Here is a 26,797-nt window from a genome sequence, read left to right as displayed (position 1 = left end):
GCTGCGGGTCCTGGTCCTGCTGCCCACGGGCAACAGCGGGGCACAGCCCCCTGAGAGCCCCGAGGCAGGGCTGGCATCCTCTAGAGGCTCAGCTGGGGCAGGAACAAGAGGAGCCAAACGGGGAAGCAGTGAAACAAGGATCCAGATACTCCGCTCCCTCTTGGCCAGGGGGCCAGTGAGCCTTGGCTGCTCTGTGAGACACATGGGTTTGACACCGCCCACTAAAAGGACAAGTTCCAAAGAGATCTTGGATCGGGGACCAGGTTTCTTTGCTGAACCTTTCACAATAACCAGAGCTTCCACCTTTGTAAAGCGTTATTCAGTGCAGGCGTGCAGAACACCTGCTTCTTCCCTCCTCCAGCGCGAGGGAGATGCACAGTGCCCGGGGGTTAGGAGAAGCAAAGGATGGAGAGTGGAGGCTGAGGTGGTGAGAAAAACATTCAGCGCAGCTGAACCTTGAGCAGTGGTGGTTTCACTTATGGGAGAATACTGAAAGCAGTCGCCCAGGTTTTCTAGTCCTGCTGGCTTCCTACCGAATGATTTGGCATTTAAGGCATTTGTCTTCCTAACCTCGGTCTGCTGCCAGGAACCCTCTGCACAGAAGAAACGTGTTCATTCTGTGCACGTTTGTGCTCCTGAGCTATGTATCTTTCTCTTCCTGCCATTACAGCCATCTCCGGAGAAGCCCGGGTGAAGCTGAAAGCCCCCTTTGCCAGGCTGGTGCAAGGGACATGGCGCTGAGCAGCAAGAGCAGATGTGAGTATGCAACAACCATTTTTTCCTACGAGCATCTTTTACCAACAGCCAGACCGAAAGTGTTCAAAAACCCTGCAACAACGTCTCCAAATTACTTTCAGCTGGGTCCATCACAGCTCTGAAAAGCCGGCACTAAGCTGCTGTCCCCTCGGCACTAGAGGAATAGATTCTCACCTTCACCCAGAGTGTGCTTGCCCCTGGAAGCACGAGCCTTACCTCGGGGTGCACAAGCAGTGGTGCCCACCACCACCACCACAGCACAGACCATCTGCTGGGGAGGCTGAAATCCCCGGCAACATTCAGAGCTCAAAGCCACAGCTGTAGGAGGGCGACCTCCCATCGCACACTCCTGCATGGACTGAGAGCCGGGGGCAGTTTAACGTCCATGATTTGGCTTTAGGTTTCTTTTAGGCACCCCTAACAGGTCCAGCTTGGAGGTGAGCCGAGAATAAATGTGACAGAGGTGTCCTTCCAGGAACGCTGTCCCAGAGCGACCTGCCAGCTGTGATCACTCCATCACTACTCCCTGGTCTGATGCTTGCAGCGTGCTGCCTGAAGCTTTATGCTCCTGCACACTACTGGCACTGTCCCCCCCTGCTCCAGGACTGGGCATGTATTTGATTGTCCCAGCCCACCTGCCACCCTCTCTAGTTGACCTGTCACAGTATTTCTCTCCCACAGCAACCACCTTCCTTCATGGTTTGGGCAATGGTCAGTAGGGGGGAGGACTGTTACGGGGAGAGGTGATGGAAATGCACGAGTTATGATCTGACATGCAGCTGGGAAGGGAAGAGGGCTGAGCAGCGCGTGTTTCCTTGGGCACTGTACGAAGGGAGCTGGCTGACTTTTGGCTGTTTTTCTTTGAGACTGTCTTTTTAGGCTGTTACTCAGCGGTCCAGGGAAGGGTTCAGGAAAGGAAGTCCTGGCAGTTCAGACAGGCAGAGGCAGAACACCAAAACAAAAGAATAAGGCAGGCCGACAGTTACAGAACGTGATCTCTGTGCATGCAGACAATGCCCAAGAGAACAGCCCCAGACTATGACATACAGAGAAGCCAGAGATGCCAGAGGTATCGGAGGCAATGCCTATGGAGAGCAGGGCAGAGGCGGGTCAGTCTCTCATCAAACAAGGACATTCCTCACCACACAGCGGCGTCACCACCTCACTCTGCAGCAATTCCCTCCCACCAGCACCCCAGGGTGCTGCCTGGGCCTAAAATGCCTCCAGCTTCAGCTCAGCACCTTGTGTCCCCGCTCACCTCCACGGGCCTCTTTGAGGCCGGGATTACAGCTTGGAGAGCCTGATAAACTGCACCTATACCTAAGCTGGGCTTGGACTGACGTTGACCCCAAACCCTCTGTGGACAGTTGACCTGAGCTCTCATCTGCAGGGCATTTCCCCCCCCCGAGCTGTCAGCCTGCTTGGGAGGCAGCCATCGCCCACCCACTCTCTCCAAGCAGTAGCTCCAGCTGGGTGTCTGTCACTAATGCCATGAATGGTTGTAATTTCTTTACACCCTCTCTAACGATGCCCTGGACTCTGTTTTTGCAGGAACCTCTCCTAGGAAGTGGCTGCTCCCCTCCCCTCCATACCCAGAGCAAGGCTTTCCCTTCGTAACCGTCTGTGTGAGGAATTCCTGCAAGATGCCTGGCAAGCCTGGTCCCGACTCTGCCCAGCTCCATTAGACATCATCTGCACACGGACGTAACAGTTTGGGGGAGATGGGAAGCCAAATAGGAGAGGATTAAAATCTGTCTTTTGCATAGATCAATTCAAAGATCAGTCTGATTGCTCGGCCCAATGCGGCCTCTCAGACACAGCCCACACCCTCCCCAGGATTGCGTGTGGTTCTCAGCAGAGTCCTAAATCAAAACAGCCCTGGGTTGGCTCTGAGTTTGTGCCTTTTTATGGCTTGGTTGGTTGGATTTTGCCAACCCCAGTCTAGTCTGGTCCGCTCCCCCTTGCATGTGGACTGGAGAGAGGGACTCACCACAAGTTGAGCATTTTCAGGCAGCTACAGAGAGTGTAGAGAAAAAACACAGAAAGGAAGAAAGAGCAATTAGTTCACAGAGGTGGGATGAAAGCATGTCACTGCAGCCATGCAAACATGCAGTGCAGACTGGCAGACACACACCATGCCTGCCCACCGCCCGCCCCCAGCCCTCATACCACCTCTGCCCTTGCCACGGTGCCGCTGAGAATTGCCAAGTTTTGCAGGGTTTTGAGGCCTTGGGTAAACACTGCACGTTCTCCACGGAGGCACAGGCCCCGTGAGGTTCTTTTCAGCGGCTGAGATCAAAGAGGGCTTCTGGGCCACCAGACGGGGAGACTGCTCTGTCCCCTGCAGCTCCAACCGCAGGAAGGCCAGTGTGGACGGCCGTGTGTGACCATCAGTGAGATGGTTTCAGTGAACCCCAGGGCTGGGATTGGCAGCTCGTCCCCACAGTACCCCCAAGCAGCACTGCACAGCTCCTCTGCCTGCCGGGAGTGCCAGGGTCCTTCCCTTTCCAGCATTGCACCTCACCTCGAAACACAGAGCCCGATCTCCGTCTAGTTCTAACTCTTTTTGGCCTGCTTTATAACAAAGCAGTTTTTTTGAGTCTAAAAATCCAAGGGGATTTATGATCACAGATGCAAGGAGAGATGATGCAGCCCTCCTCGTGGCAAGAGGAATGAAGCACTAGGGAATTTGCACACTAGGGAATTATGACAGGAGTCCCCCAAAGCTGCTGGTGCAGAGCAGACTGTGCTCTGCTGCACAGTAACCTGTTAAACCCTCCGAAACCAATTCTGAACCACCCAGGCAGGGCCTGGAAAGGGACAGAACAAATCACAAGACACAGCTTGGGCAACACAGCCCTTGCACGCTTCTTTTCATCCGTCTTGACGCTTCTCTGGTGGCGATTTGCCCCGTCCTTCCCAGGAGCAGCCCCAAGCCCAGGAGGCCCCAGTTCAGTCATCGTGACCAAGACACGGCCTGTGACACTGAGCCTGCCTTTCCTGCAGGCCATGCTACCCAAATTTAAGAGGCACTTTTTTATTTTCCACTCTACAAGTCGCACCTCAAGACCTCCCCCTCCCTGCCACGCTTTAGGAGGAACCTGTACCAAACCCACGGCTCGCTCCTTTGGCTGGGAGGAGGAGAAAGAATATTCATTGCTCGGACAGCTCGCAGCCAGGATCCCGCCAGGCCGGCAACCAGCAAGGAACAGCACACAGGAGTGCTTCCCGAGGGACAGAGGGACGGACAGCAAAAGACCTTCAGCACAACAGTGATAAGGTGGGAAAGCAGGCCTCGGCCTGACGGATTCCTAGGGACGGTTTCCATCAACACACCCTTTCTCACAGCTGCCAGCTTTCCTTCCTATGCTCCCACGAGTCATTCCTACCAAAAGTGTCCACAAAGGCTGAGACAAGCGGCTGAGACAAGCAGCACCAACACCGTCAAGTCAGATCACAACCAGGCCTGCTTACCCCTCGTACTGGGAAGCTGGGATTACACCGTGACCCTGCTGTGGTCCTGCTCTAGCTCAGAGGTACCAAGAAGGTCTCGTGTTGAGGATCATGCAAAAGGTGATATTGATGGTGCCAGATGGAGGCCAAAATGGTCAAAGCAGTAACTTTGTGTATCAGTTCTCACTCTTTGCCACAAGCTCTGGAGAGGTCTGCTCAGAGTGAGCACACAGTTCCCCATGAGCAGAAGGGCTGCTACTGTTTTCTCTCTCAGCTTCTGGAGAACTGGACCAAGAGAATTCAGAGAAAAAAATAAATCAAGTCCCTACAAGAATTACTTTAGGACCATTATGGATACCTGGCATCCACTTCTTGTGGATGGGAGCCAGAAATAAAGTGTTAACTTTCAGACCAACAATTCCTTCACTGAGCTGTGTTCAAGCTACTCCTACGCTCTCAGCATGAGCGTACAGTGAGCTCTCCTTTTGGAACAGGGGATGCTCACCGGGATTCCTGAAATAATTCATATTACCTTGGTATTTCTGCTACTGTCTATTTTGCAACACATGCTCTGAGTAAGAGTTACGTTCTCCAGCCACGACAAGTGTAAAAAGAAGCAGCAGCAGCAGCACCGAAGGCACCATGCACAAAAGCAGCAATATGCAGGAAAAGGTCATGGGACACGAGCATCGAGTACTTCACCACGGGTAAATATCCCCACTCGTTTCACAGGAGGAGGATAAATGACCACACCAGTGGAAAGCCTGTTTGTAAAGCGAACGTACTTAGCTTCCTCCACCACTTCCACCTCTGCCTGCGCCGTTATGGGTGCATTGGAGTGTGCCCCCGTCGGGTCGTCCACGTTCAGCTCCCCGTTGGTCGAGCTAACCACCTGCAAGACAAACAAATGCCCCGTTAAAGCCCCTGGACACAGCACGTGGCACGTGGCGTCTCCACTTGCCTCAACAAGGGATGCTGTAGGCATGGGAAGTCTGCAAAATTTCTGTTCCTGTCTCCCAGCACCCTCTTAGCAGGCTGTGGGATTCCTGGGATGCCTTGAAATCACGTGCTGTGCTTCCAGCAGCCGTTTGGAGAGAATAATCTGGCTCGTGAGAGCAGAACGCCAGGCAGGGGACTCTGTTCACTAGTACACACTTGTGCTGTGCCCAGCACAGGCCTGAACGTCTGTGGGAGGTTAAGCTACAATTTGGGGTCTTTTAAAGAAAAATTGGTGTGAAGACTGATCGACAGCCTCACACGCACACAGAAACTGCACTGTGCTGACTGCATTCTCCTGACACCTTTAGAGGGGAGTGACTCAGTCCTGTCACCAGCCACTAGTGTGGGATAAACTCACTCCAGAGCCCCCAGATCTCACTCCTTACACTGCCAGATTCTGGAATTACCTCCTTGCCCAAAACCTATTTGTATGATCTCCTTCTGCTTCAGTTTGCATTATGGCTGACTTCAACGTGCCCATTACAGGGATAACTATCCAGATCCCCAGCTGTCAGCAGCTGTTCCTCCGCCAGGAGAACATGTTATTTTCTGGACAATTCATGATTGCTCTATTGCAGGTGGCAGTGCCACTAAGCACCAGAGACAAAGGGAAAGAAGCCAGGTCTATAAAGATGTCTCCTCACAATTAAGTGCATCTGCACATTTGTTTTGAATACTCAAGTCCTACCAGCAGTTGCTGTTTCTGCAGATCAAGTCCCATGCCCAGTCTCTGCACCAAGGGAAGTCAGGACCAAGCTCATTGGGTTTTCAGAGCTCTCCTCTCAAGAGAGCCCCTCAGTTTCTCTTCATGCCCCCTTCCCAGACCCATCACAGTGTAGGCCCACCCAAGCTCTCCTGGCCCTCACACTTCCCACACAACTTTGATAAACACAAGCAGTTAATTGTGCTATTCCCAGTAACCTTCCCACACTTTCTTCAGCTACTTCTCATTAAATTTCAATTTACAAAAGTCTCTGTTTTTCTTCCTCCTTTTTTTAACGTGCTGCCACTCCATTCTGATGTGGCAAATTCAACCGTTCCCATAACGAAAACAGCCTCCTGAAACTCCTGACTTCCCAGGGGTTCAGCATTAGCTGGGGCATCTGTTGAGAAAAATTCGAGCATCCATCACGCTGCAGGCAGAGCAGCCATTCACAGCAGAAGACATCCCATTCTTGGCTGCAGATAAGCAGAATTTTAATGCTCACAGTAGCACACATGCTTGTAAGCTGCCCAGGCAGGCAACCCTCATGGTCAAATTCAGACGAGGGCTGCCTTATTGCTGTAGTTACTCTGGCAGGGCATTGTTTGTGGGGAGTTGAAGCTCATGCTGACGTTGCACAAGTAAACTGTTCCCCTTATGTAAAACAATGCCAATAAAGACACCCACTCCATAGTTCCTGAGGGCTGAATTCTCCCATTTACTGTCTGCTCTCATCCGAGATCAGAGCTATACATACACGGGTTCCTCCTTATCTATGAATTTCTCAGCCTTTGGCTTTTCCCAAGCATGTGGTCTCATACTGGCGTAACAGCAGTCTCAAGACATATTCAGGAAGAGTACACAACAAACCAGACAGTTGTAAGACACAGACACTGCTCCAGAAGTAAGTCCTCCCGTCTCCTCAGCTCAGCCCTGTCCCACACCAGGCCCTACTTCCCCTTTCACCAGAGCCAATTTTCAAACTCACACTAGAGTTGTGTCTGGCACTGGAGCCAGCTCTTACAGGCAAACCTCTGCCAAGGAGTTCACCTCGCCAGCAATATTAGACAGTTCTTGTTTGCTTGAATGAGCCTTGCATCTTTTCTCCAGCATTTCCAGCCATCTTACTCTGGCAATATTGCAAGAGTATTAGCCAGCCTGAGTGACAACCAGAGGCAGGCATATTTTAAGGATCACAAGCAGTCTTTTCAGGAATTTCTGAACTTAGCTGTAGTGCACCTTTAATGCTGTCACTGTCACCCATCCTCTGCTCCTCCACCTTCTACAGTGCCATCACCCAGCACTCGCTGGTCCTAAACAGCTCTCAGAGGAAAGGCTTCATGGAAGCAGTAACAGCAGCCGTGTTGGACACCACAGCCTGCACCCCACAAAACGTGACCGCTATGAAACTGCCTTCCTGGCCCCGGTGCTGTAACTGCAATTCAAGGAGACTTCAGGGGATTTAACACAGATTCTCACAACAAGGCTGTGCAGATCACGGGGAGAAGGTACCTGTACTGATCCTCCATGCCGATCTGCAGCCAAATGAGATGTCAAGTACGAGGTATTCGTCTGCCGGCTTGGCTGGATCTCCCACTCTCCTCGGCGATCTGATGACGCCTGCTCGCAAGTCCAGAAGCAGGAGAGAAACAGAAGAGAGGGAAACAGGTGAATGAGGTGAAAAAACGAAAGTGTGCTTGTTAGTGAGTTAGTAGTGCTTTGTTTTGTTTGTCTTTGCAAAAAGCAAGGCATTTGACATTCAGCTAGGCTAAAATTTCACTTTACCAAGTACACATCATTCCGTACTTTAGCTGTCTCTATCCACCGCAGCAGTGGATTTCTTCTTCTCTAGGTAATAAATGATGAGAAAGCTCAGATCTACTCAGCAAGTTATTTCTTTACACGGCTTCATTTCCATGTGTTTCAGCAGAGAAATAAACATGCTGACAATATGTTTGTCCATGTCAGGTCACGCACCAGAGAACTGGACATGGCAGCAAGTTTGGATACACAAACTTGACCTCCCTAAAATACACATTTTTTAAACTCAAATTTGCAACTTTAAATGAAGCCACATTTTATTTCACCAAGAGCCAGTTCCACACATTAATTCACCTGTATGATGCAGAAGGAAACATCCACCACACCTCCTTTACTGGAGTGAGGGTTGCTGTTTTCTTGTTTTTCTGCAGAAAACTACAGCAGCAAGAAACTTTCACTATCAGTTTCTTTTTTGTCCTCAATAGATGCAAGGAAATTATTCAAATTGGATTTGTTTTATTAGAAAAACCCTTGTGCACATGCATGTGAAGCTGCTTAGAGGCTGTGCAGCACTGATGATACACATCCGTCGGTCACCTAGCACCAGTGTACCGCAGTGCAGCTAAAGCCAGGTGGCCAGCTGAAGGAGCACATCTGCTTCCCAAGACCAGGAAGCACAGAACGAACAGGCAGCTCTGTGTCAGGTCTCACGCCAACGGCAGAGGATGTAACAAGCATGAAGTTACTGATGGGACACATTTACAAGGTGTCTCCTTGGACACCATATAAAAAGGTAAGCAAAGGTTTCAAAGCTGAAATACAAATTCAAAAGAAGAGAGGGCAGAGAAGCAGAGCCCTCACAGCACACACGCACCTGGCAGAATGGATGCTGAACAGACATCATGGACCTGGCCACACAAACGAGCTTTAATCCAGCTAGAGGGCAGGAAACAATAGGCTCAAGCGAATAAACCCCAAGTTATCAGCAGCGAAGCTGAACTGGCTACTCAAAGAGAAGTGCCCAAACTCTGCCTTTCCCCAGCACTGCTTTGTGTTACTCCCTGCAGTTGCAGAGCAGAAAATAAGTCTGCACTTCATACAGTATGAGCCACCATTTCCTTTGTAAGTGACCTCTGAGTCCCTCTCTGAGCTACTCATAGTGCATCTCCTCCATCCAAGCCGTCACCACATCCAGTTCACAGGCAGTATTTCCCTAGAGGTGGCTTTGTCCAGGCTTGTCCTCGTAAATCTTTTTAAATGTTTGCCCCATCAGCCTGAGATGCTGCTTACACTTTTTGTACTTGGTAGCACTGAAAGGAATTACTCCTTGAAATTCTTCTTTAGCTGCTGCAGGTCACAAGACTATGAAGGACTGGAGAACTTAACTGCAGGTTTTAAGAGCTAGTAGAAGACAAATCTTGAGTGCTGCTTCCTACAAAGCACTATACCACCAAGCTGCTTGGTCAGCCCAGGTGCTGAAGTTGTATCACCTATGTCAGCACGGGGAGGAGCATGCTTCTGCCTAGGAGCCCAGAAGCAGTTTCTAGGAAAGGCTTCAGAAACCACAAGAGCCAGAGTTTTGTCTTTTGGCTCTACACCCACGTATGTGGGTTCAAAACTGGTTTTGAAGTAGGGTTGAGCTGAGCAGCCCACAACGCAGCCCGAAGAATGGCACTGAAGAAGCGGTGCCTGTGAATTGGAGAGCAACAAGTTCCTGTCGACACTCATCACCTTCCTACCAGCTACCAAATCGCGAGACATGACTGGCATCTAAAACAGACAGGGCAGGGCTCACCCATGTTTGATAGAGAGTAAATCTCTTCCTACAGGAAAAGGCTACAACAAGGAGACCACTCTCTTATCAGTGTCTTTACTGGGAAACCAAACATTATAAAGGAGAATCTGCTGTTAGTATACTTGGAAATAAAAATAAAGCAGTTAACTCTGGAGATCTAGGCAGTTACTTGACCCAAACCCATGTCTCCAATCCACTGCTCTAGAAATTTAGTTTTTCTCCTCCTTTTTACAGAAATAGTTTGCTCAACAGTTAAAAGGAATATCCCTTGGAAAAGAACTGTTTAAGTTTTGGCAAGGGGAAACTTATTTGCTGTGTATATCAGGAATGTAACATAATTCAGCATATCCTAAATAACGTCTAGGTGAAAACGATGACAGAAGGTGCCCACAATACAGAATCCAGATAATTTGAGAAACTCAGAAGAACAAGGGCCGAAGGTTGTCTGAATAGCATTTTGGGAATATGCCAGCTGTCTTTGTACTACACACTATAATTTGTGAACTAACATGCTTGAAAATGAAGCCAGGCGTCATTGTCTGTTAAAGGAAACAAGATGCCTCGTGTACACAACGTGAAGGTCTGTTGTCAAAGCGGACAACTAGAAACTGCCACCCAAAAAGGGGGTTAATGCATTAATCAGGCAATATATTAAAGCAGATTATTTTACTAGTGCTCTCATACCAGTCCACACTAATAAGCATGCATAAATCCAGTACTGCACACATGCTTCAAACAATCCAGCTTCCTACAAGCAACACTTCTAACGAGGGATGTTCATCCTGATTGTAGCTGATGGCTTTAGATGGATTCTAGTCTATATTAAGTGCTCTATCACTCAGAGCCCAGCTGCATGGAGCAAGGAAAGCCGAGCCCAGACAGGTTATTTCATCTCACACTCAATTCTGTGCACACAAACCCCAGCTCGCATGAGCTGCGTGGGCGCAGAGACCGCAGACGAGGAGCTAGAACAGCACACAGCAGTTAGAGGAGCAGAGCGAGCCCAGAACCACTCACTGGGAGGTAAGAGCACCAATAGCTCTAGCTAGGAGCCAGCAGTTGGAGATCTACTGAACTTCTGATCAGCTCTGTTAATATAGAAAATCCAGACTCTCAACAACACCAAGAAAATATTACGACTAGAAAGAAAAAAATGGGGAAATTCAGAAACTTGAAGTTAATCTGGACCATGATGCTCAGCCTCCCCACAGGACCCTACGCTGGCAGTCCTTTTTGCTGCCTTTTTGCAATACCCGTGCCACAAACAGGACACCCCGAGATGGATATGGTGCGTGTCCATGGGGACATCTTATTACAGCCGCACAGTCCTTGGAAAGAGGGCAGCTGGGAGCAGGCTACCATAGCCACAACTGTTGGTCTGCTCCATAGTCCACGTGCTGTGAGTAAAAGCACCCAAAGGTGCTTCTTGGCCAGGCTGGTCAGCTAGTCTGACCACACCGGACAGCTGAGATAAAGAGCTTACCCACAAACTATGACCCATTCCAAGTTGTACTCTGTTTGGCTTGCGGTCCTGAGGAGTTCCGCTGGCCAACAGAGTATTTCAGCAATCTGCTGCTTTGACAAAGTCTTGCTCAGACCACAGTCTTCCTAAATTAAGCAAGAAATGCACTTGCCACAAACAAAGCAAGAATCAGTCCCATCAACTTCTACTGGCACAGGGTTTCTGCTTCTCCAGACCAAGAGGAATTCAGAAAGATGCCAAACAACGCAGTCCTGCCAAAGCAGCGGTGAGTAACACACCTGATTGCGAAGGGCCTGCTGCGATGGTCGATCCCTATGGACGTGGCTGTCTCTTGTTACTGCAGACGTCCCAGAATCTACGTGAACCGATCCCACTGGAGTAGGCTGGAAAATAAAGCGTTCGTTAGGATGAAGCCAATGACTACAACACGTCTCTCAGCATGTGTGTACAAACCTAACTTGTCGGGATGGCTCCCATCATGCAAGGACAATGCAGGAAAACATCAAAACGCTGCCCAAAAGTACTGACAGCATCCAAGGATAATTACAGTAAGGGCTATGAAATCCCTTTGATTTGGTGGCTTGCTGGATATCAACACCAAACATCTTACAGAAAACTGAATCAAAAAGACAGAGCTGCCTATCTGTACCAATGGCAGATCACTCCAAATGTGTCTCAAATAAGATTATTGTGACTGCAAATATCCAGGCTTATTTTCCTCATCTCATTGTCTTGCTCCTTTTAAAAACCACACTTGCATAGAAACAGGACGTGTTAAAATTAAAGCTTCACCTGCTCTGTTCTCACCAAAGTCGTAATCCCTGCTCACAACATCCAATCTCCATAGCAACCACTGCAGTTGTCAGCAACAGCCAGCTTGTCTTACAGGGGGCTTTTTATCAATTGCCTTTGTAATTAAACAAAAAATGAGGAGAAAAATCACGGAATGATTTCATGGAATGATTTCTTATTAAAATGAACCAGTTTGGGCACAGCAAACACTGGTAACGCTAAATATAGCTGGGACTGGAAATCACTGGCAATGGCACCAAGTTTAGCGCTGGAGGCATTTGATCTGGCACCAGTGACAATTAATTTACGGGCGCCTTTGCCATTGGCGGCGCACAGTGACTGTCTATCAGCAAGAAGGCTATCAGCAGCACGCCACAAAATACAAGCGACAGGCTGCACCACGGACACAAATCAGACAGGCAGCCAGCGGAAGAGCTTTAGACACTTTTATCAGATTTCCCCGTGACACATCTTTTGGCCAAGGTCTTCCTGAATACAAATGGCTTTTGACAATAGAAGAGGTGGATCAGGATCACAGTTGTGTTCCACCTGGTGTCACAAAGCTGCTAAATGGAGCGTGGATACTCCCACGTTTCCTTGCCATGTGCTTAATATTTAGAGCTGGCCCAGCCTCTGGAATGGGGTAAGCCCCAGGATCTTTTGAGATCGGAATGGGTTTTCTGTTTACTGTTTTCTGAGCATTTGTTAGAGCCCTGCCCAGATCTGTACTCCCCTATACCCAAGCGTTAGGGAGGTCTTCCATCATTCCGTGCTGAGGTAGCAAGTATGCTCTCCTGCTGTAAGATGGATGTCTTTAGATATCGATTACAAAGGTCTCCAATCCTGTGCTAGACCAAAGCAAATTAAGTCCAGTCCCGTTCACGGCCTCAAGTGCGAAAATCAGGTTTGAAAAACCCACACCAGGGTAAACCCAAAGAGGTGGGAAGGGGCCTTCTGCCCCTTAGGGAAACGTAGGGCACCACAAGAACCTCCAAACACAACATCAGGGCTTCTCACTGTGTTCAACCTGTGCTAGCTAGAGAAAAGATGTGAACGATTTGATCCTGAACTCGCTGGCACTAATTGGGATTATTTGGACAAACCAAGAGCCAGGTGGCTGGGAAGCAGCACCTGGAAGGCAAGGCCCTGCATTTTGCAGGACTGACTTACAATTGGCCTGCCGACCCAGTCATAGGCGTAGTCAAAGGTGTAGCCTTTCTTTTCAAACAGCTCTGTGAAGATGGTTCGTAAATAATCGTAGTCTGGTCTCTCAAAAAAGTCTAATCGCCGAACATAACGGAGGTACGTGGCCATCTCCTCTGTTAAAAAAGGGGAAAACAGAAGCAGCGTTAGTTGTGCTCACACATGAGCTCCATCACTTGCAAGCCTCTCAGCAGAGGCTACACATGCATGCTGGAAATGTGCTTCACCATTAACTCCAGCAAGGCCTTGCCATGGCACTAGGCAAGGCAGTGCTCAGAGTTGGACCCATGACCAAATCCCCAGAGCTGAGAATTGTCCAGGCTTCACCAAATTCAGGTGAGCCCCATAGACTGATAGAAGCTGAGGATATCCAGCAGGTCTTTACCCAGTCTTTTATTGCTCGATGAATCTCACTCAGCTCTCTAGAGCCCTCCTGCCCTGCCCAAAGTCTAATAATAGTCCGTTTTTATTCTGAATCTTCTCAATGAGTGGCTATAAACCAAGGGCTGTGTTGCAGCATTGAGCATCATTCTGTGAGAGGATTGTCTGGGCTACCAGTTCTAACCCTGGCCTTCCTTTAAAAAGCACTGTTTTTTGCAGTGGTCTGCAATGCAAATCAATTCAAATGTTCCTCAGACAAAGCTGGAAGTCCCACACTTGCTCCAGGGAGCTGCTGCTCTACCTTGAATCCAAGTGTCACAACAAGTTGTATTCTATACCTTTGTACAAAACAAACACTAAAACACACTGTACAATAAACGACGACTCAGTGAGCCTGCCAACAGCATGCTCACACATACGCCTGCTCGCACAGACATAAAATAGCCACAGCGATTTCATCTGAATGCTCAGCAACCAGCTGGGGAAGGAAAGCAGGAGATGCTGGTGTGCACCCTGGAGCACCCCTGAGCACCAGCAGTAATGAGGCTTTTTCTGCCCAGATATCACCCCATCTTTAAGCTGGGGTGACACACATTTAAGCTGGCCACCTAAAATTTTAGCAGCTGTAAATCCTTTCATTTGGAAAAGGATTAACTCAGTAGATCGAACGCAGTCACTTGAGAGAAGGACAGTAATGAGGTCCTCTTGGGGAAGCAAGCCAAAAAGAAAAGAAGCAACATGAGGCATTGTCTGGCTTCCTCAGTGAGAAGAGCTACACTCATTACAAGCCACAGTCACAAGCTCACAGGATGTGCTAATTTCTAGCACCAGCTCCAGTTGTTTGCCTGCTTGAGGGACGATGATGTAACAGATGCACACCACCAGAATACTTTATTTAACAAGGTATGGCCACCTCCAGCTGCACTGCAGGGATCCCATCAGGGCTTTACCTGGAAAGTTCTCACAGAGAACTTCAACCGGAGTGTTTCTCTTTGTGTCCCCAATCTTCTGATACCTCTCTTTTAAGGTGTCAGCCTGTAGCGCACAAAGACAAAACAGTTGTGGAGAAAGAGTTCAACCATGTGATAAACGACATGCTGGATGGGAAGAAAAACAAAGTATTTAATATCGAGCCTCCGTGGTATCAGACAATGTTACTTGTAGCTGAACTGCATCCTAGACTACACTACCAGGAATACTGTAATTCTCCCTGTACATTTTCCATCAGCAAAGAATATCCAGTGATGCTTTCAAAATAGCTTCAGTGCTTCGAAGAGAGAACATTGGTTAGTTTCTCACAGGGCTGATTTCTTACCAACCCAGTCCTGAACACTGTACAGGGAAGCTTTCATGGGACAAGAAAACAAAGCTGCGTATACTTTGATAGCACATCAGGATCCTGACACTCCAGCAAAGAACAGACTGAGGCTTAGAGCCATCTGCAATCAGAACAGCTTCATAAGCAACTGTAAAAGTAGTTAAATTGTGATGATTTTGACACGTTGATTTTTTACTGAGCCACCACAAAGTCAAATCAGTTTATATCAGTCACAATTCTCCCAAGTCCCGTGCTACTTCCACACCACCTGTCCTTTCACCCCCCAAAGTGCCTATCACTTAGCATTGATTAAACAGCTGGCCGTCAAGAAGAATGAAACAACCTTCAGTTATGGTTTCCCCACCTGAATCGCTCCTGAAGCAGAGAACTACTCCAGCTGGCACCCAAAAAACATGTTTTATTGCCTCCATTTCAAAATATGCCAGTTAGACCTGCCAGCCACATAATTAGCATTGTAAGATGTCCTCTCAGGACTTTAGAATTGACAGCAGAGACCAAAAGATTAAGCAGAAGAAACTGAGAAGAGTGAAGACATCGTATTCTAGATCAAGCTGAAGAGTGTGGGTGTGCTCTGGAGCTAAAGAAATGCAGGACTCCAAGAAGCAGTCTCAGCACTAATCTAAGGAAATTTTGCAGAGCCTTGTCTAAACCTGGAATTATTTTTGAGTAATTTTCTGGATCAATTTAGAGCAGATAATTTCAACTGAACCAGAAACAAAACATTATTAGAGTAACAAACTCAGAGTTACCACAGGAGGCGCACCTAATGTCAGAGAGATTCTGATTCCTTTCAGAAGCATTTTCATGCTTGAAGAACCCTCTTGTGCTTTTCTGAATTGTCTCTGACATTTATGCACATGTCTGACAAAGCGAAGCTGAGGCTAACTCTGGATAGCTGGTGACAGAGCAGCTTAGCAGCTTCAATCATGCCACTGACCATAGCAGCACTCTGCTGAGAAGCCTGCGAGCCCAAAGGCTCAGCTGCTTTTTCAAACCCTATTAACAGGCCTAACAGGAGTCACTGTCTTCACTAATAAACCCTCTCCTAACCTGATCACATTCAGTCCCTTCCCTCACTCCAATTCCAAAGGTGAATGCAGCAGTTTCATCACCAGGAAGGTGACAGAATGATGCAACTACCAACACCCCACAGCCAGCGGACGACTTACGACTGCTTCATTCAGCTGCAGTTGCCATAACTCAATTGCTTGCAACCTTCCACATGTACGTGATATTTCATAAACTTATAATCCAGAACTAAGCACCGAGTGTCCAGTGTCTCTGGAGGGAAGCCAAGCTCCATACTTTCACCAGAAAAAATGTCTTTTCAGGCTGAACTCCATCTGCACGTCTAAAACCATCAAATGGCTCCCATTATAAACACGATCGCAGATGCAGCTGGGGCATTGTGTGCCGTAACGGGAACTTCATAAACAACCATTGTGTTCCCGGGGCAGGTTCACATTACAGCTAAGCTGCTCCGACAGCTCGGCAGCCCTCTCATTACTGTCCCTGGCCCAGTCGCTCATTTGCCTCTGCTGCATCTTCTCTCCAGAGCTGTACTGACCCAGTGAAGCTACAGAAACCCGATGTGATAGGAAAAACGCTTCTGTCCCGGTACCTTCTGTAGGTAAAGCTAACGCCTTGTCGGCAGACAGACAGAGAGAACAGTTCTTCTGCTTGCATTCTGCAAACTTTCTCCTGCCAGACTCACATTTGGGCAGAAACCAAGTAAAGTTTTGAAGGGCAAAACCTAAAACTCAAACCTACCTTCAGTCCTTGCCAGGGCAGACTGCCTCGGAGGAAATACATAAACATATGGCCGAGGGCTTCCAAGTCGTCTCGACGACTTTGCTCTAAAAACAGAAGAGATGACAAATTATTGCTGCAGCTGCAGAAAGGGATCTGACCAGTAGCCAGACGTATTTCAGCAATATCCCAGGGAAATTCGCTTGCTGTCTGCAGCTCCGAGTAAAAGTACCTGAAACCTTGTTACAACAGACACAAAACACATGAACGTATCAGCTAAACAAGGGGAGGCAACACAGAACTGCGAGCCAGACTGCCCAAGGTGAGGCACAAAGGATGGGAGGTGGAGGTATTAATCGCAGAGGAATAAAGCAGTTCCCCAGTTGTTCTGAGGACTGCCAGTGCTCATGGTACAGCCGCGATGTTGTGCTGGGTTGTGTTATTTCCTCTGAACTACGCAGAACAGGCAGGGGACACTTGCAGCCAGCTGCAGGGAACTACCGTGCTGCATAGTGCCAGCCCTCTCCCGACTGCTTCTGTAGCTCATCGCATCAGAGCGGATTAAAAATAGCTCCTTTTGGTACTGCTTTGCTTGTGAGACACTTGCTGCTGTTGCCATGCAGATGTTATGATTATAGATGAGGGGAAAAAAGAGGGGCCTCATGCCAAAGGAAAAGCATCCTTAAACGCCCCAGGCAGGCTGCCCTGGTGGCAGCGTGACCCTTCAGCTTGCTGGGTGAGCAAACAGCCCTGGAGCTCCTCAACAGCACGGGGACCCCAAAATCCATCATCTGCTGTCTCTGGCTTCCCAGCACACTGCAGGAAAGTGTTTACAGGGAAGGTCAGAGCGCTGCAGTTCGAGCCCTTCTCCCAGGGAGCACCAGACTGGGGTTCACAGAGCTCGCAGAGTGCTTTGGTGCAACCTCCTCCCCTGCCAGCCTCCACCTGCAGGCAGATAACGCGTTCAGAACCCGCAGTACGGAGCAAATCGAGTCATGCAGCCCACACACCAAAACAAGCTGCGCGTGAGCTGTCCCCGATGCTGCATAATCTGCAAGGGGAGAAAAAGGCAGCGCTTTGCACAGCACAACTCCCCTTCACACAGCAGCAAATGGAACTCGCAAAACGGTCCGGAGGTGAGAAGGGTCAGCAGAAGGGAATCAGGATAATGGCTCCTGCATGTCACCCTGATACAGCTGTAAAAAGGAGGGGGAAAAAAAAGGGAGAGCTCGGTAATTTAGTGCAGTGATGCAGACAAACTTCTCAGGGAGACGGCTGAAAGCACTCGTCTTTCGGAAAAACTGTAATCAATCTGCTGCACTTTGCTCAGTCCTGAAACGCGAAGGGGACAACTCCAGCACTCCTTCCCAATCCTCCCACCCGATGAAAGCAGGGGATGAGAAAACACATCGGCGTGCTGATGGCAAGGTCACTCGCCGGTAGGTGGTGGCAGTGCCGTGCCCTGCAGAAAATCCCACCCGCAGCCTCCGAGCCTGGCGAGAGGCCTGTTCCCACTGCAGCCTCTCACTTCCTCCATCCCTTCCTGAATCTCCGCTGGGTTTTCCGAAAATAGAAATTGGGCCCATCCCTTCTTACTGCCCAAAGAGAGAGCTCTCCGAGAGATCCAAAAGCCAGCAACGCCCTGATCTCCTAGCTGGGAGGCTGCTCAAGGAATATTCCACTATCTTACTACCCTCATGAATTTAAGTGAATATAAACATTTAATTTTTATTTTTTTTCCTTTCGGCCACAGAAATGTAATTTTCTAGTATGAAAGAGGGATGCAAAACAGTGAGGAGAAGAGATAGAAGACAGGTTTAAAATTAGTTAAGTCATTAAGGAAAACATTATGCATTTTCTCCAACCGATTATTAGGTCAGGGAACACTGAACTGTAACACCTGAAACTGAAAGGTACCCGTGCAGGGCTGTGCTATAAAAATCTATTTGGTCATCATTTAGTGCAGCAATTACAACCCGCCTACTTGCCTTTTATCAGAGCAGGGTTGCTACCAGCTGTTTAGTTCCTAATAACAACTATAATTACAAGGCTTCCAAGTTCCAACATTTTAGCTGTCTCAATGCCTCAAAAAAACCCCAAAGTGTAAAACCTCACAGCTGTAAACAGCATCACCATGCTGCATGGTTTGCAAAGACCTCAAAGGGCAGGACAGAGCCGTAAACCAAGCAATAATCAGAGCTCTACAGTACTCGGCACGGCAAACTCGCACCGACCGCACAGACCTTTGCCAAGATGAGTGTTGATGGACATGTATCTTGCTGTTCCAGTTAAGCTCTTGTGTTCCCTGTAAGGTATGTGTTTTTTGGTTTCTGGATCTATGTACTCCTTCGCCAGTCCAAAGTCTATGATGTGAATGACGTGGTCTTTCTTATTGCCTTGCCGGCCAATAAGGAAGTTTTCTGGCTTGACATCTCGGTAGATGAGGTTCTTCGAATGCACATATTCCATTCGAGATATCTGCAAAAGGATGAGGCAAAAGTTATTCCCAAGCAGACCGGCTGTGATGTTCTCCCAGCTAACGGCACAGCAAGGTTTTGCTAGCCCATCACAAAGTCTCCTGAAAGTGCTTGGTGCTATCTGAGAACTCCGATATCCCACAAGAAACACAACAGATGGAGTACAGCAAGGCAGAAGTTACTGTTTGAGCTGGGTCACGTTAATTGGTGCAGAGCTGGAAAAAGAATTTGTCATCCCCTCCTTTCTCCAGCTACCACACTGTGCTCCCTGACTTGAACTGAAAAGAAATTGGACAGGCTCGTTCTGAAACACTACCACCAGAACACCGTTCTTGGAAGGATTCCACAGAGAATTGCAGCAGCAGCCTCTTGGTATTGATTTTAAATATACTAAACCGGTTACCAAGAGCTCTTCCCTTGCCCACAGCCTTCCTTTGTTGCTCTGTGTCTTACCACCTTCCTCCCTCGACCCATATGTTGGCTTACACACGCCAGATCCTCCACAGAGGGGGATTCTGGGCAGGTGGGAGCCTTGATGCTGACCAAAAATAATAATTCATCTCACCAGCTGTCAAACAGAAATAGCTGGAATATTTTGCAGCTTTTGACTAACTTTGTTCTGCCCCTGAAGACGAAATAAACAGGCAGGTACCCCCAGCTCCAAGGGCTGAAGGGGCCATTCCCCCTCTCAGCACTCTCCTTATTCAGATGCTCACCATTAACAGCACTTCTGAAAAGAAATATGTTGCAGGTGATTTTAGAGTAGGTCTGCAAGCAGTTATCTTCTGTGTTCCCGACTTATCAGATGATTCCAAGTGAAGATAATTAACAACTTACTTCCATTAATTCCATGTTTATTTCCTCTTTAGGTTTTAATTGAAAAGATCTAAATCCCCTTTTAAGGCTACCTTGGTCCACGGCTGCCCCCCACATCAGAGGGTACGTATTTTCCAGCAAGACGCTTTGGAAAGGCCGTTTAGATCTACCCATCTGCATGCAGGCTCATGATGCTACAAAAAACATGGCAAAGCTCTCACAAACTCCAGATTTTGTATCAACGAGCACCAGCGCACAGAGGTCACTGCTATGCCACTGCAGCGGCCTCACGGCGTGATAGCAGCAGACTCAGGGACCTGCTCTGACTGCGAGCTGTTTCTTGCTGAATCTGGACACATCCTCAGCTCTCAAACCCATCTCTCTCTTTTTCTTTCCTGACCTTGGATGCCTGCCTGGCTGAAGGCTCCACGTGCCCGGATCTGACAGCCCAGGTGCCATTTCAGGTACCTCCGAATGTTTGCCAAGACAAAACAAATGAAGCTCTTTAATTCTGCAGGCAGTGAAATCAGAGCCTCATCCCTGCAGGGCATGTGAGATTACTCTGTCCTGCTCCCAGAGGTTTATCAGACACCTTGTTTTTAAGGAAAACTTGCTGCATTTTCACCATTTGCAAAGGAGTAACAGGCAGAAGGGGGCAGCTCTCCTAATAAAAACAAAGTTCTGCACAGGGAGGGCAGGCGACAGGAAAAAACTGACTGCAGGTGCCTCGGTCTTAAGAAAAAAAAACAGGACTATTAAAAGGCTCTTCAAAGAAGGTAACAGCACGTGTTACAGTTCCCCTCCTCTCTCATTTTAAGCAGTGATTTATTTCAATGTACTGAGAAAATGGGTTCCACGGCTAAGAGCCATTATTTCTAATCAATTACAGGATGATGCAGAACAGAGCAGATGCTCTGCACTTCAGCCCTTCTTCACGCTTTGAATCACCTACATGACACACCAGCAGGTTAGAAGACAAAAAGGTATATGGGGAGGCAATTCAAATTAAGATGCAACCCTTAAAATGGGGACAAAGGGTTTCCCAGCCTCTCCATACATAACAAGCTTTCAAGCGTGGCCTGACTACCTCATTTGATTTGCCTCTGCTACCGGAGAAGCCCAGTTGTTGAAACAGACAACAGCAATTACACAGCTGTGAAAAAAAGCCTTTTTTTTTTTATTTAATTGACAGCGAGTTGCTCTGGCCAGGACAACAATCTGGATGGCTGAGATGTCCGTTGAAACAATGCACTCCAGCAGCGCTTAGAGATATTTATGTACCTGCCTTTTTTGCTCCCATCACACAGACACACACGCTGTCGGGTCTTTCATTGTCCTTTTTCTTTATTTCCATCTGCCTGGACACCTCCTGATGTGCTGCTGGAAAAACCACACGCAGCCAGGGATGGCTGAAAGAGGCTCTCCACGTCAGAAAGATGCTTCCTGAAGCAGCCTCAGTGCTTTATTTGCTGTGACAGGATGCGTGCCCTCCTTATGTCTGCCGGGGATGGGGAGCGGGTGCCGATCTGTGCTGCGTCTCCCCTCCAGGCTTGCTGAGAACCGTGCCGTGCCGCTGCAGCAGCTGCTCCTCGGAGCAACCGCTCACGGCCTTGGCCCAGACACGGTGCAGCTGAAGAAGAGGAGGTCAGTGCAGGAGCTGAGGCTGGCGTGAGTTCCCAGTCCAGAGGCAGGATGGAGCAGAGCCACAGGAGATTCTGCTTGTGACTTACAGCAGGATTTCTGCATCCACAGCTGGCCGAGTTACTCAGGGGCCCATCTCTGGAGCCACAAATACCCATTTCAGGTATCACAGAACCCCCTGCGAGGGGAGAGCATCCGCTGGCACACAGCAGGACCCCTGCCCCGCAGCTGAGAAATGCAAGGGTATTTGTGACATTTAACCAGATGCCAAATAAAACCATGCTTTTGTTTTCCTTTCTCATGTCAAGGAGAACTGTGATAAACCCTCTTAACCCAAAAAAGTAGCTGCTGATCATCTGATCTTGCTGTCAATCTTATCTGTACATCCTCATGATAAATCTCAGCCCTTCTTCTGCAGATCACCTGCTTGAATACAGATCAGATCAGCAGAGATCAGAAACTTCACGTTTAATGGCTGGAGTCTGATGGTCACCGGTCACTTTTCACCACCACTTGGTCTGGGTCACAGCCAGAAGTACTTGCACAATGCCTGACACAAGGGGCCTTGTGCTCCTTGGCTCCGACAGCGAGCACGTACAGCAAGGTTGCAAATCACATTATTCCTGACAAATTGAGCTGTCAATGCAGCATCACAGATGTTGGATGCAGCCAAGAGTGAAAAATCGAAGCCAGAGTAAAAAGTGCTCTTCCCTTCCCCAGCCCGATCACTGAGTCAGCTCCTCTAAGCTAAGACGACTTCTGCTTCACGGGCTGTAGGGACCAGCATCAGTGAGCCCATGTTTTTATTTCCATGTGTTATGTAGCTAAGGAATGTCAGCCACTCGATCTGTTCAGCTGCACCTGGAGGACGAGATTCCCTTTTGATACTCTGAACAGAGCAAAGTGAAGCATCGTGAACGCACAAGCTGCAGGAGTGACACAGCTCCAAAACTTCCACTGGGTTAGGAAAAGCAGAGGAGGACTCCTTTGACACAGGTTTGCACTGAGATGTGTGAAGCAGTGAATTAGGCTAAGAAAAATTAGCTCGCTGAGCTGCTCCCACAGCTCCGAGCACAGCACACGCCTACCAGAAAAACACCCAAGCCTAGTGACAAACCTGAGGGCTGTGTCTCATCCCCGGCCGAGGTGGACTTCCCCACTGTGTCATCTGACCAGAAAATACTCCAAAGGGGTTCTCCTTTTTCTTTGAAGATTCATCATCATCCAGGCTCTATCTTCCTCAGCCAGCAGAGTCTTCTTGACATGAAACCAAGTTTAAATTTTCCCTTAATCTCAAGCTACTCTCCTGAAAACCATCACCAGGTGTTTGTTTCTCCCAGAGGGTTTTCCTTCTCCTAAAATCTGTGGAGTTAAAGGGTTCTACCCAGCCCTGAGCTGCTGCTACCTGTCAAGCTAAGACCAGCCAAGCATGTGTGCTTATTTAAAAAACATCTTTTGTGTATGCCTCTGGCTAAAAATTGACCACTGGACACAGGAAAAGGAGGTGGGGTGCCATCACACTGCATTCCTTCCTACCTTTAGCATCCAGCATAAGCACAGATGAGTCAGAGACGTGCTGTGCAAAGTGGTCAGGCTGCTGGGGGAGCATGGGGAGAAGGGAGCTGAAGGGGAGGTGGAAAGCAGCAGCTGGCTGCTGCCGGGCTGAGCCTGCAGCAGGGAGCACACGGACAGTAGAGGAGGGACTGGACCCCCCTGTGGTCATGGGGATGCAAGTGAGGGGAGAAAAAATTAGGGGAGAGAGGAGTGCACACTGTTATTATCCTACTAGCTCAGGGACAGCATGCTTTTAGTGCAGAAACCTGCTGTGAGCTAGCAAAGGGAAGAACGACACATGCTGCTGCTGCTCCACATGTGCAAAATTATCCACAGTACACCTCTCCTTCCTCCCCTCCAGAAGGGACCAAGCCCAAGGCAGGAGAGGAACTGCAAAGGCAGCTCCTGGCACTGGGCACATCTCTGGAGTGCTCCCAGAGGGGTCTCGCCGACCAGTAACACTGCTTTACCTCTGGGTGGTCTTCCTGGGCTAAAAACCAGTAATTTGATGGCATTTTGTCAAACTGGAACAGCACCTCTCTGTGAAGTCCCTCCCTCCCTGCAGCAGGGCAGGTGCTCTTTGCTCTCTGGGTGGTACCAGGCTGCTCATGTCTCTGGAAGTCTCCCTGGACATTTGGCTTTGTTAACGGCCATGTCAAACACCACAGGAGAGAAATGCTGCTGGTGCAGCGCACTGAATTCTGGCAGTGAAGTTTTATGTCTCCTTGTGACTGAGATTAGAACAGCAGCAGCTTAAGCAGCCTTGGCTGGTCAAAAACAACGGCAAAACAATTTATGGAGGCAAAACCACTGAATGTGACATTCAACTCCTCTTCTTTTATGTCTCCCTCACAATGGAGCGTGACAGAGTGACTGTAATGATTTAGTGTAGGAACTGAGATAAATCCAAGACAATTTTCCCCAAAGCCTTGTGGTTGGAGCAAAGGGCTTTTGTTCCAGTTGAGCAGCAAGTGCCAACCCCTTCAGAAAATACTTCAGGACCAAATGAGCCCTTGTCCCAGGAAACCTTCCAGGGAAGGAGATGGGGCACACCTGAAGATGCCAAACGTGTCTCCTTAACACATCCACTCCAAGCTGGTATCTCATTAAATCTTCCTGAAAAGACTGAAAAGGTCCTAATGCATCTCCCCAGGGAACATGGAGAACCACTGCCGACAGAGAAAATCGGCTCCGTTTGTGATTGCATTTCCTGTCCTTCACCTTGAGCATCCATTTCCCAAACCGGTGTCAGTGTCACGAAGAGCTGGCAGGCCAGGCGAGGTCACATCAGCAGACGATGCCAGTGAAGACCCTCCGAGTACAGAACTAACCTACAACCACAGGGCTTGCTGAAAGGCAGAGGGACCCTTCTGTGTTGGTCTCGGTTTCCTCAGCAGCCTCACAGAAATAAAATTATTCCTACAAGTACTAGGAAATTTCACTGGCACAACTGTAGGAGATATAAGCCTGTCAAATTTGATGGACATAGGTTGTTCCAGCCCAATTTTGCCCTATGTTATATACATGCACTTAAAAATATATCCATGTTGCTATTCTGTTCCCACTGCTTATGAGAAGGGCTATGAGTTTTTTTAAGCACTTGCAGAAAAGCTACCCAAAATGGTAATGCTGTTTCTGGAGCGCACCCTCACAATGGGAAGGTTACAAAACTGTATCCAAGGCTTTGCCAACTGATGCCAGCTGATTTAACCAAAACCAGAACTATAAGTTGGTTTTCCAGTGATGAAGGACCACTCAAACCCAACAAAACCGGACTAATCAGCCATGTGCACCCAACACCAAGCCAGCACAGTTCAAACTTGTTCATCTGTGACAAAATTTTCCACTTGAGATTCTGTCATGGCACAGTTCAGTTTATTTAGAATAATATCACACTCTCTGCTCCTTTACTATCTTCTCTTAACACTTGTATTCACGGATCCATTTACGTGAATACATGGTTCTACCTCTGCAATGCCACTTAGGTATCTGCAGGCCACAGGCTGAAAGCCAGCAAGCCAACCCAAAATTAGAAGTGACCAGCACAACCCACTTGTGGAAGTGCACTCGCCACCTTCAGTATTTTCAGTTTTCATGTGGTTCACTCAAACTCAGTTCAAAGCTACCCCTTTTAACCAGGTTTCCTTAGGCAAAAAGTGTCTCTGTGATGGTGCCCACAGATCTATCACCTTCCATCTATTAGCTTTTTAAACACATTGGCCAATTTTGACCAAATCTGACCAAGAGAGACTTCAAACACCGGTATTGTGGTTAAGGACAGCTCAGCTCCCGCTGCCCTGAGAGGCTTCAGACTCTGAGCACCCTGGTAGCACTAAGCCAGTACGACTGGTGGGAGTGCAGGAGGATGCCGTGCTCCCCGTGTCGCGGGTAAGGAATAAGATGTTGTGGAGGATGACCCAGCAGAGAGAGGGAGCTGGGGGAGGTGCTGTGGCAGGGGCATGCAGGGGACACAGGACAGGTCCACAGGAATCCAGCTTCACTGGTTCTGCTGTTGAAGGTTGCTCTGAGCGTAAGCCAACCTTCCCCTCCTGAGCAAGAGCTTTTCCTCTCTTCTCTGGAGGACGACTGTCTCCAGCCAGCAGACATCCCTGAACCTCACGCTGTGCCAGCCCGACCCTTTGGCTAACGCAGACCTGACACAAGCACAGGTTGTTTCGCGGAGGCTGCCGTGCCTGCTACTCACCAGCTGGATGGCTATCATTAATACCGTCTTCAGAGTGAACGTCCTATCACAGAGGTCAAATAAGTCTTCCAAGCTAGGACCAAGCAGCTCTAGTACCATGGCGTTGTACTTTCCACACGGTCCGAAGTAATAAACCTGGGGAAGCCCTTCAGCTGGAAGAATATGAAAAGAATTGAAATCAGTCAGCGGTACGACGTTAATGCCCTTCCTCCTGGGTGTAAGCCTTTTGCTGTGCAGAGCCTTTGTTTTTACCTCTCGAGTGTCCTTTCTGTTTGATCTCACCCAGTGAGCAAATAAGTTTCAGCATGTACCACGAACGAACCAAAGGCCAAATCAGTGCGGGCTTTGCTCAGCTACACCCCTGAACAGACAAATGGATTTCAAAGCACTCACACGACCACATGAAAGCGTCTAGCTTTGGCAGCACAGAGGCTTGGGCTTCGTGTAACAAGACAAGGAGTTCCCTGCATTGCACTAACACCAGGCAGAGCACAACCTGACCGTGGGCCTGACTTCTCCGTTGAGTGTCAGAAGATGACAGCCCTTGCAGAACATCAGGCACGTCCAGAAAAGGGCAGCTTTTTAAACAAAGTTAATCCACTGTTGTTATTCAGCACAATCTTACGTAAAGTTTACGTGTATTACATTCACAAGAAAGGCAAACAAAAGTTTTCCATTAAAAAAAAAAAAAGCGAAGGTTTACATTTTCATTCATCACCACATGAAAATAAACAAGCGCCGTCATGAAGCATGTGTGTAAAACATTTTGCTAGGCTGCACGCAGAACTCGGCACAACTGGTAGGAGTCAAAGCCCACCCTTCCCACCTAACAGCTCAGCAGTGGATTTCTCAGCAAGAGCATGCAATATTTATGCCCAGCTGCCAGCGCCTTTGTGCCGGCTGGCTTTCTGAAAGGCACCAGCGAAGGCAAAAAACAGCCTCTGTGTCTGAACACTCACCGAGCCGCACAGCACTACCCGAATTTCCTTTTAGTCAAACAGGAAAGTCAGACCAGCCCACAGAGGGGAGGACACAGTGCAGAGCTCACTGCAAATTTTTCTAATCAGCATCTAGCACGGGCGCTCAGCCTCCTGGCATCAGCATCAAGCTGTGCATCAGACTTTTTTTTGTCAGCGTACTTCCAGCCCATGTCTCATAAGCACTTCCCAAGCACAATGGAAGGATTTTAAT

General features: G+C 48.6%; 2 protein-coding genes across 9 annotated transcripts in view; both read right to left on the bottom strand.

The window, feature by feature from the left end:
• Nucleotides 1-2,712, bottom strand: part of B2M (beta-2-microglobulin) — a 36,073-nt gene extending 33,361 nt beyond the window's left edge. Inside the window, exon 1 of one of the 2 annotated variants that reach the window (XM_068696195.1) lies at nt 2,707-2,712. The gene's annotated coding sequence lies outside the window, so the exon portion shown is untranslated. Of the gene's footprint in view, nt 1-149; nt 156-2,706 lie in introns of those variants that run through there. The other variant, XM_068696196.1, reaches the window with a different exon arrangement.
• CSNK1G1 (casein kinase 1 gamma 1) overlaps nt 1-26,797 on the bottom strand; it is a 99,483-nt gene that overhangs the window by 3,452 nt on the left and 69,234 nt on the right. For 6 of the 7 annotated variants that reach the window (XM_068696186.1, XM_068696184.1, XM_068696190.1 and 3 more), the window contains 9 exons: nt 25,607-25,758; nt 18,658-18,892; nt 16,436-16,521; nt 14,277-14,361; nt 12,913-13,061; nt 11,229-11,333; nt 7,424-7,531; nt 4,995-5,101; nt 2,747-2,770 (listed from right to left, as the gene is read on the bottom strand). In XM_068696186.1, coding sequence (XP_068552287.1) covers nt 2,747-2,770; nt 4,995-5,101; nt 7,424-7,531; nt 11,229-11,333; nt 12,913-13,061; nt 14,277-14,361; nt 16,436-16,521; nt 18,658-18,892; nt 25,607-25,758 — 1,051 coding nt within the window. The remainder of the gene's footprint in view (nt 1-2,746; nt 2,771-4,994; nt 5,102-7,423; nt 7,532-11,228; nt 11,334-12,912; nt 13,062-14,276; nt 14,362-16,435; nt 16,522-18,657; nt 18,893-25,606; nt 25,759-26,797) is intronic. The other variant, XM_068696191.1, reaches the window with a different exon arrangement.

The sequence above is a fragment of the Anas acuta genome, chromosome 12 (genome assembly GCF_963932015.1).
Source record: "Anas acuta chromosome 12, bAnaAcu1.1, whole genome shotgun sequence".
Lineage (NCBI taxonomy): Eukaryota > Metazoa > Chordata > Aves > Anseriformes > Anatidae > Anas > Anas acuta.
Note: the sequence above shows the minus strand (reverse complement) of the source record. Positions and strands in the feature narration are given on the sequence as shown.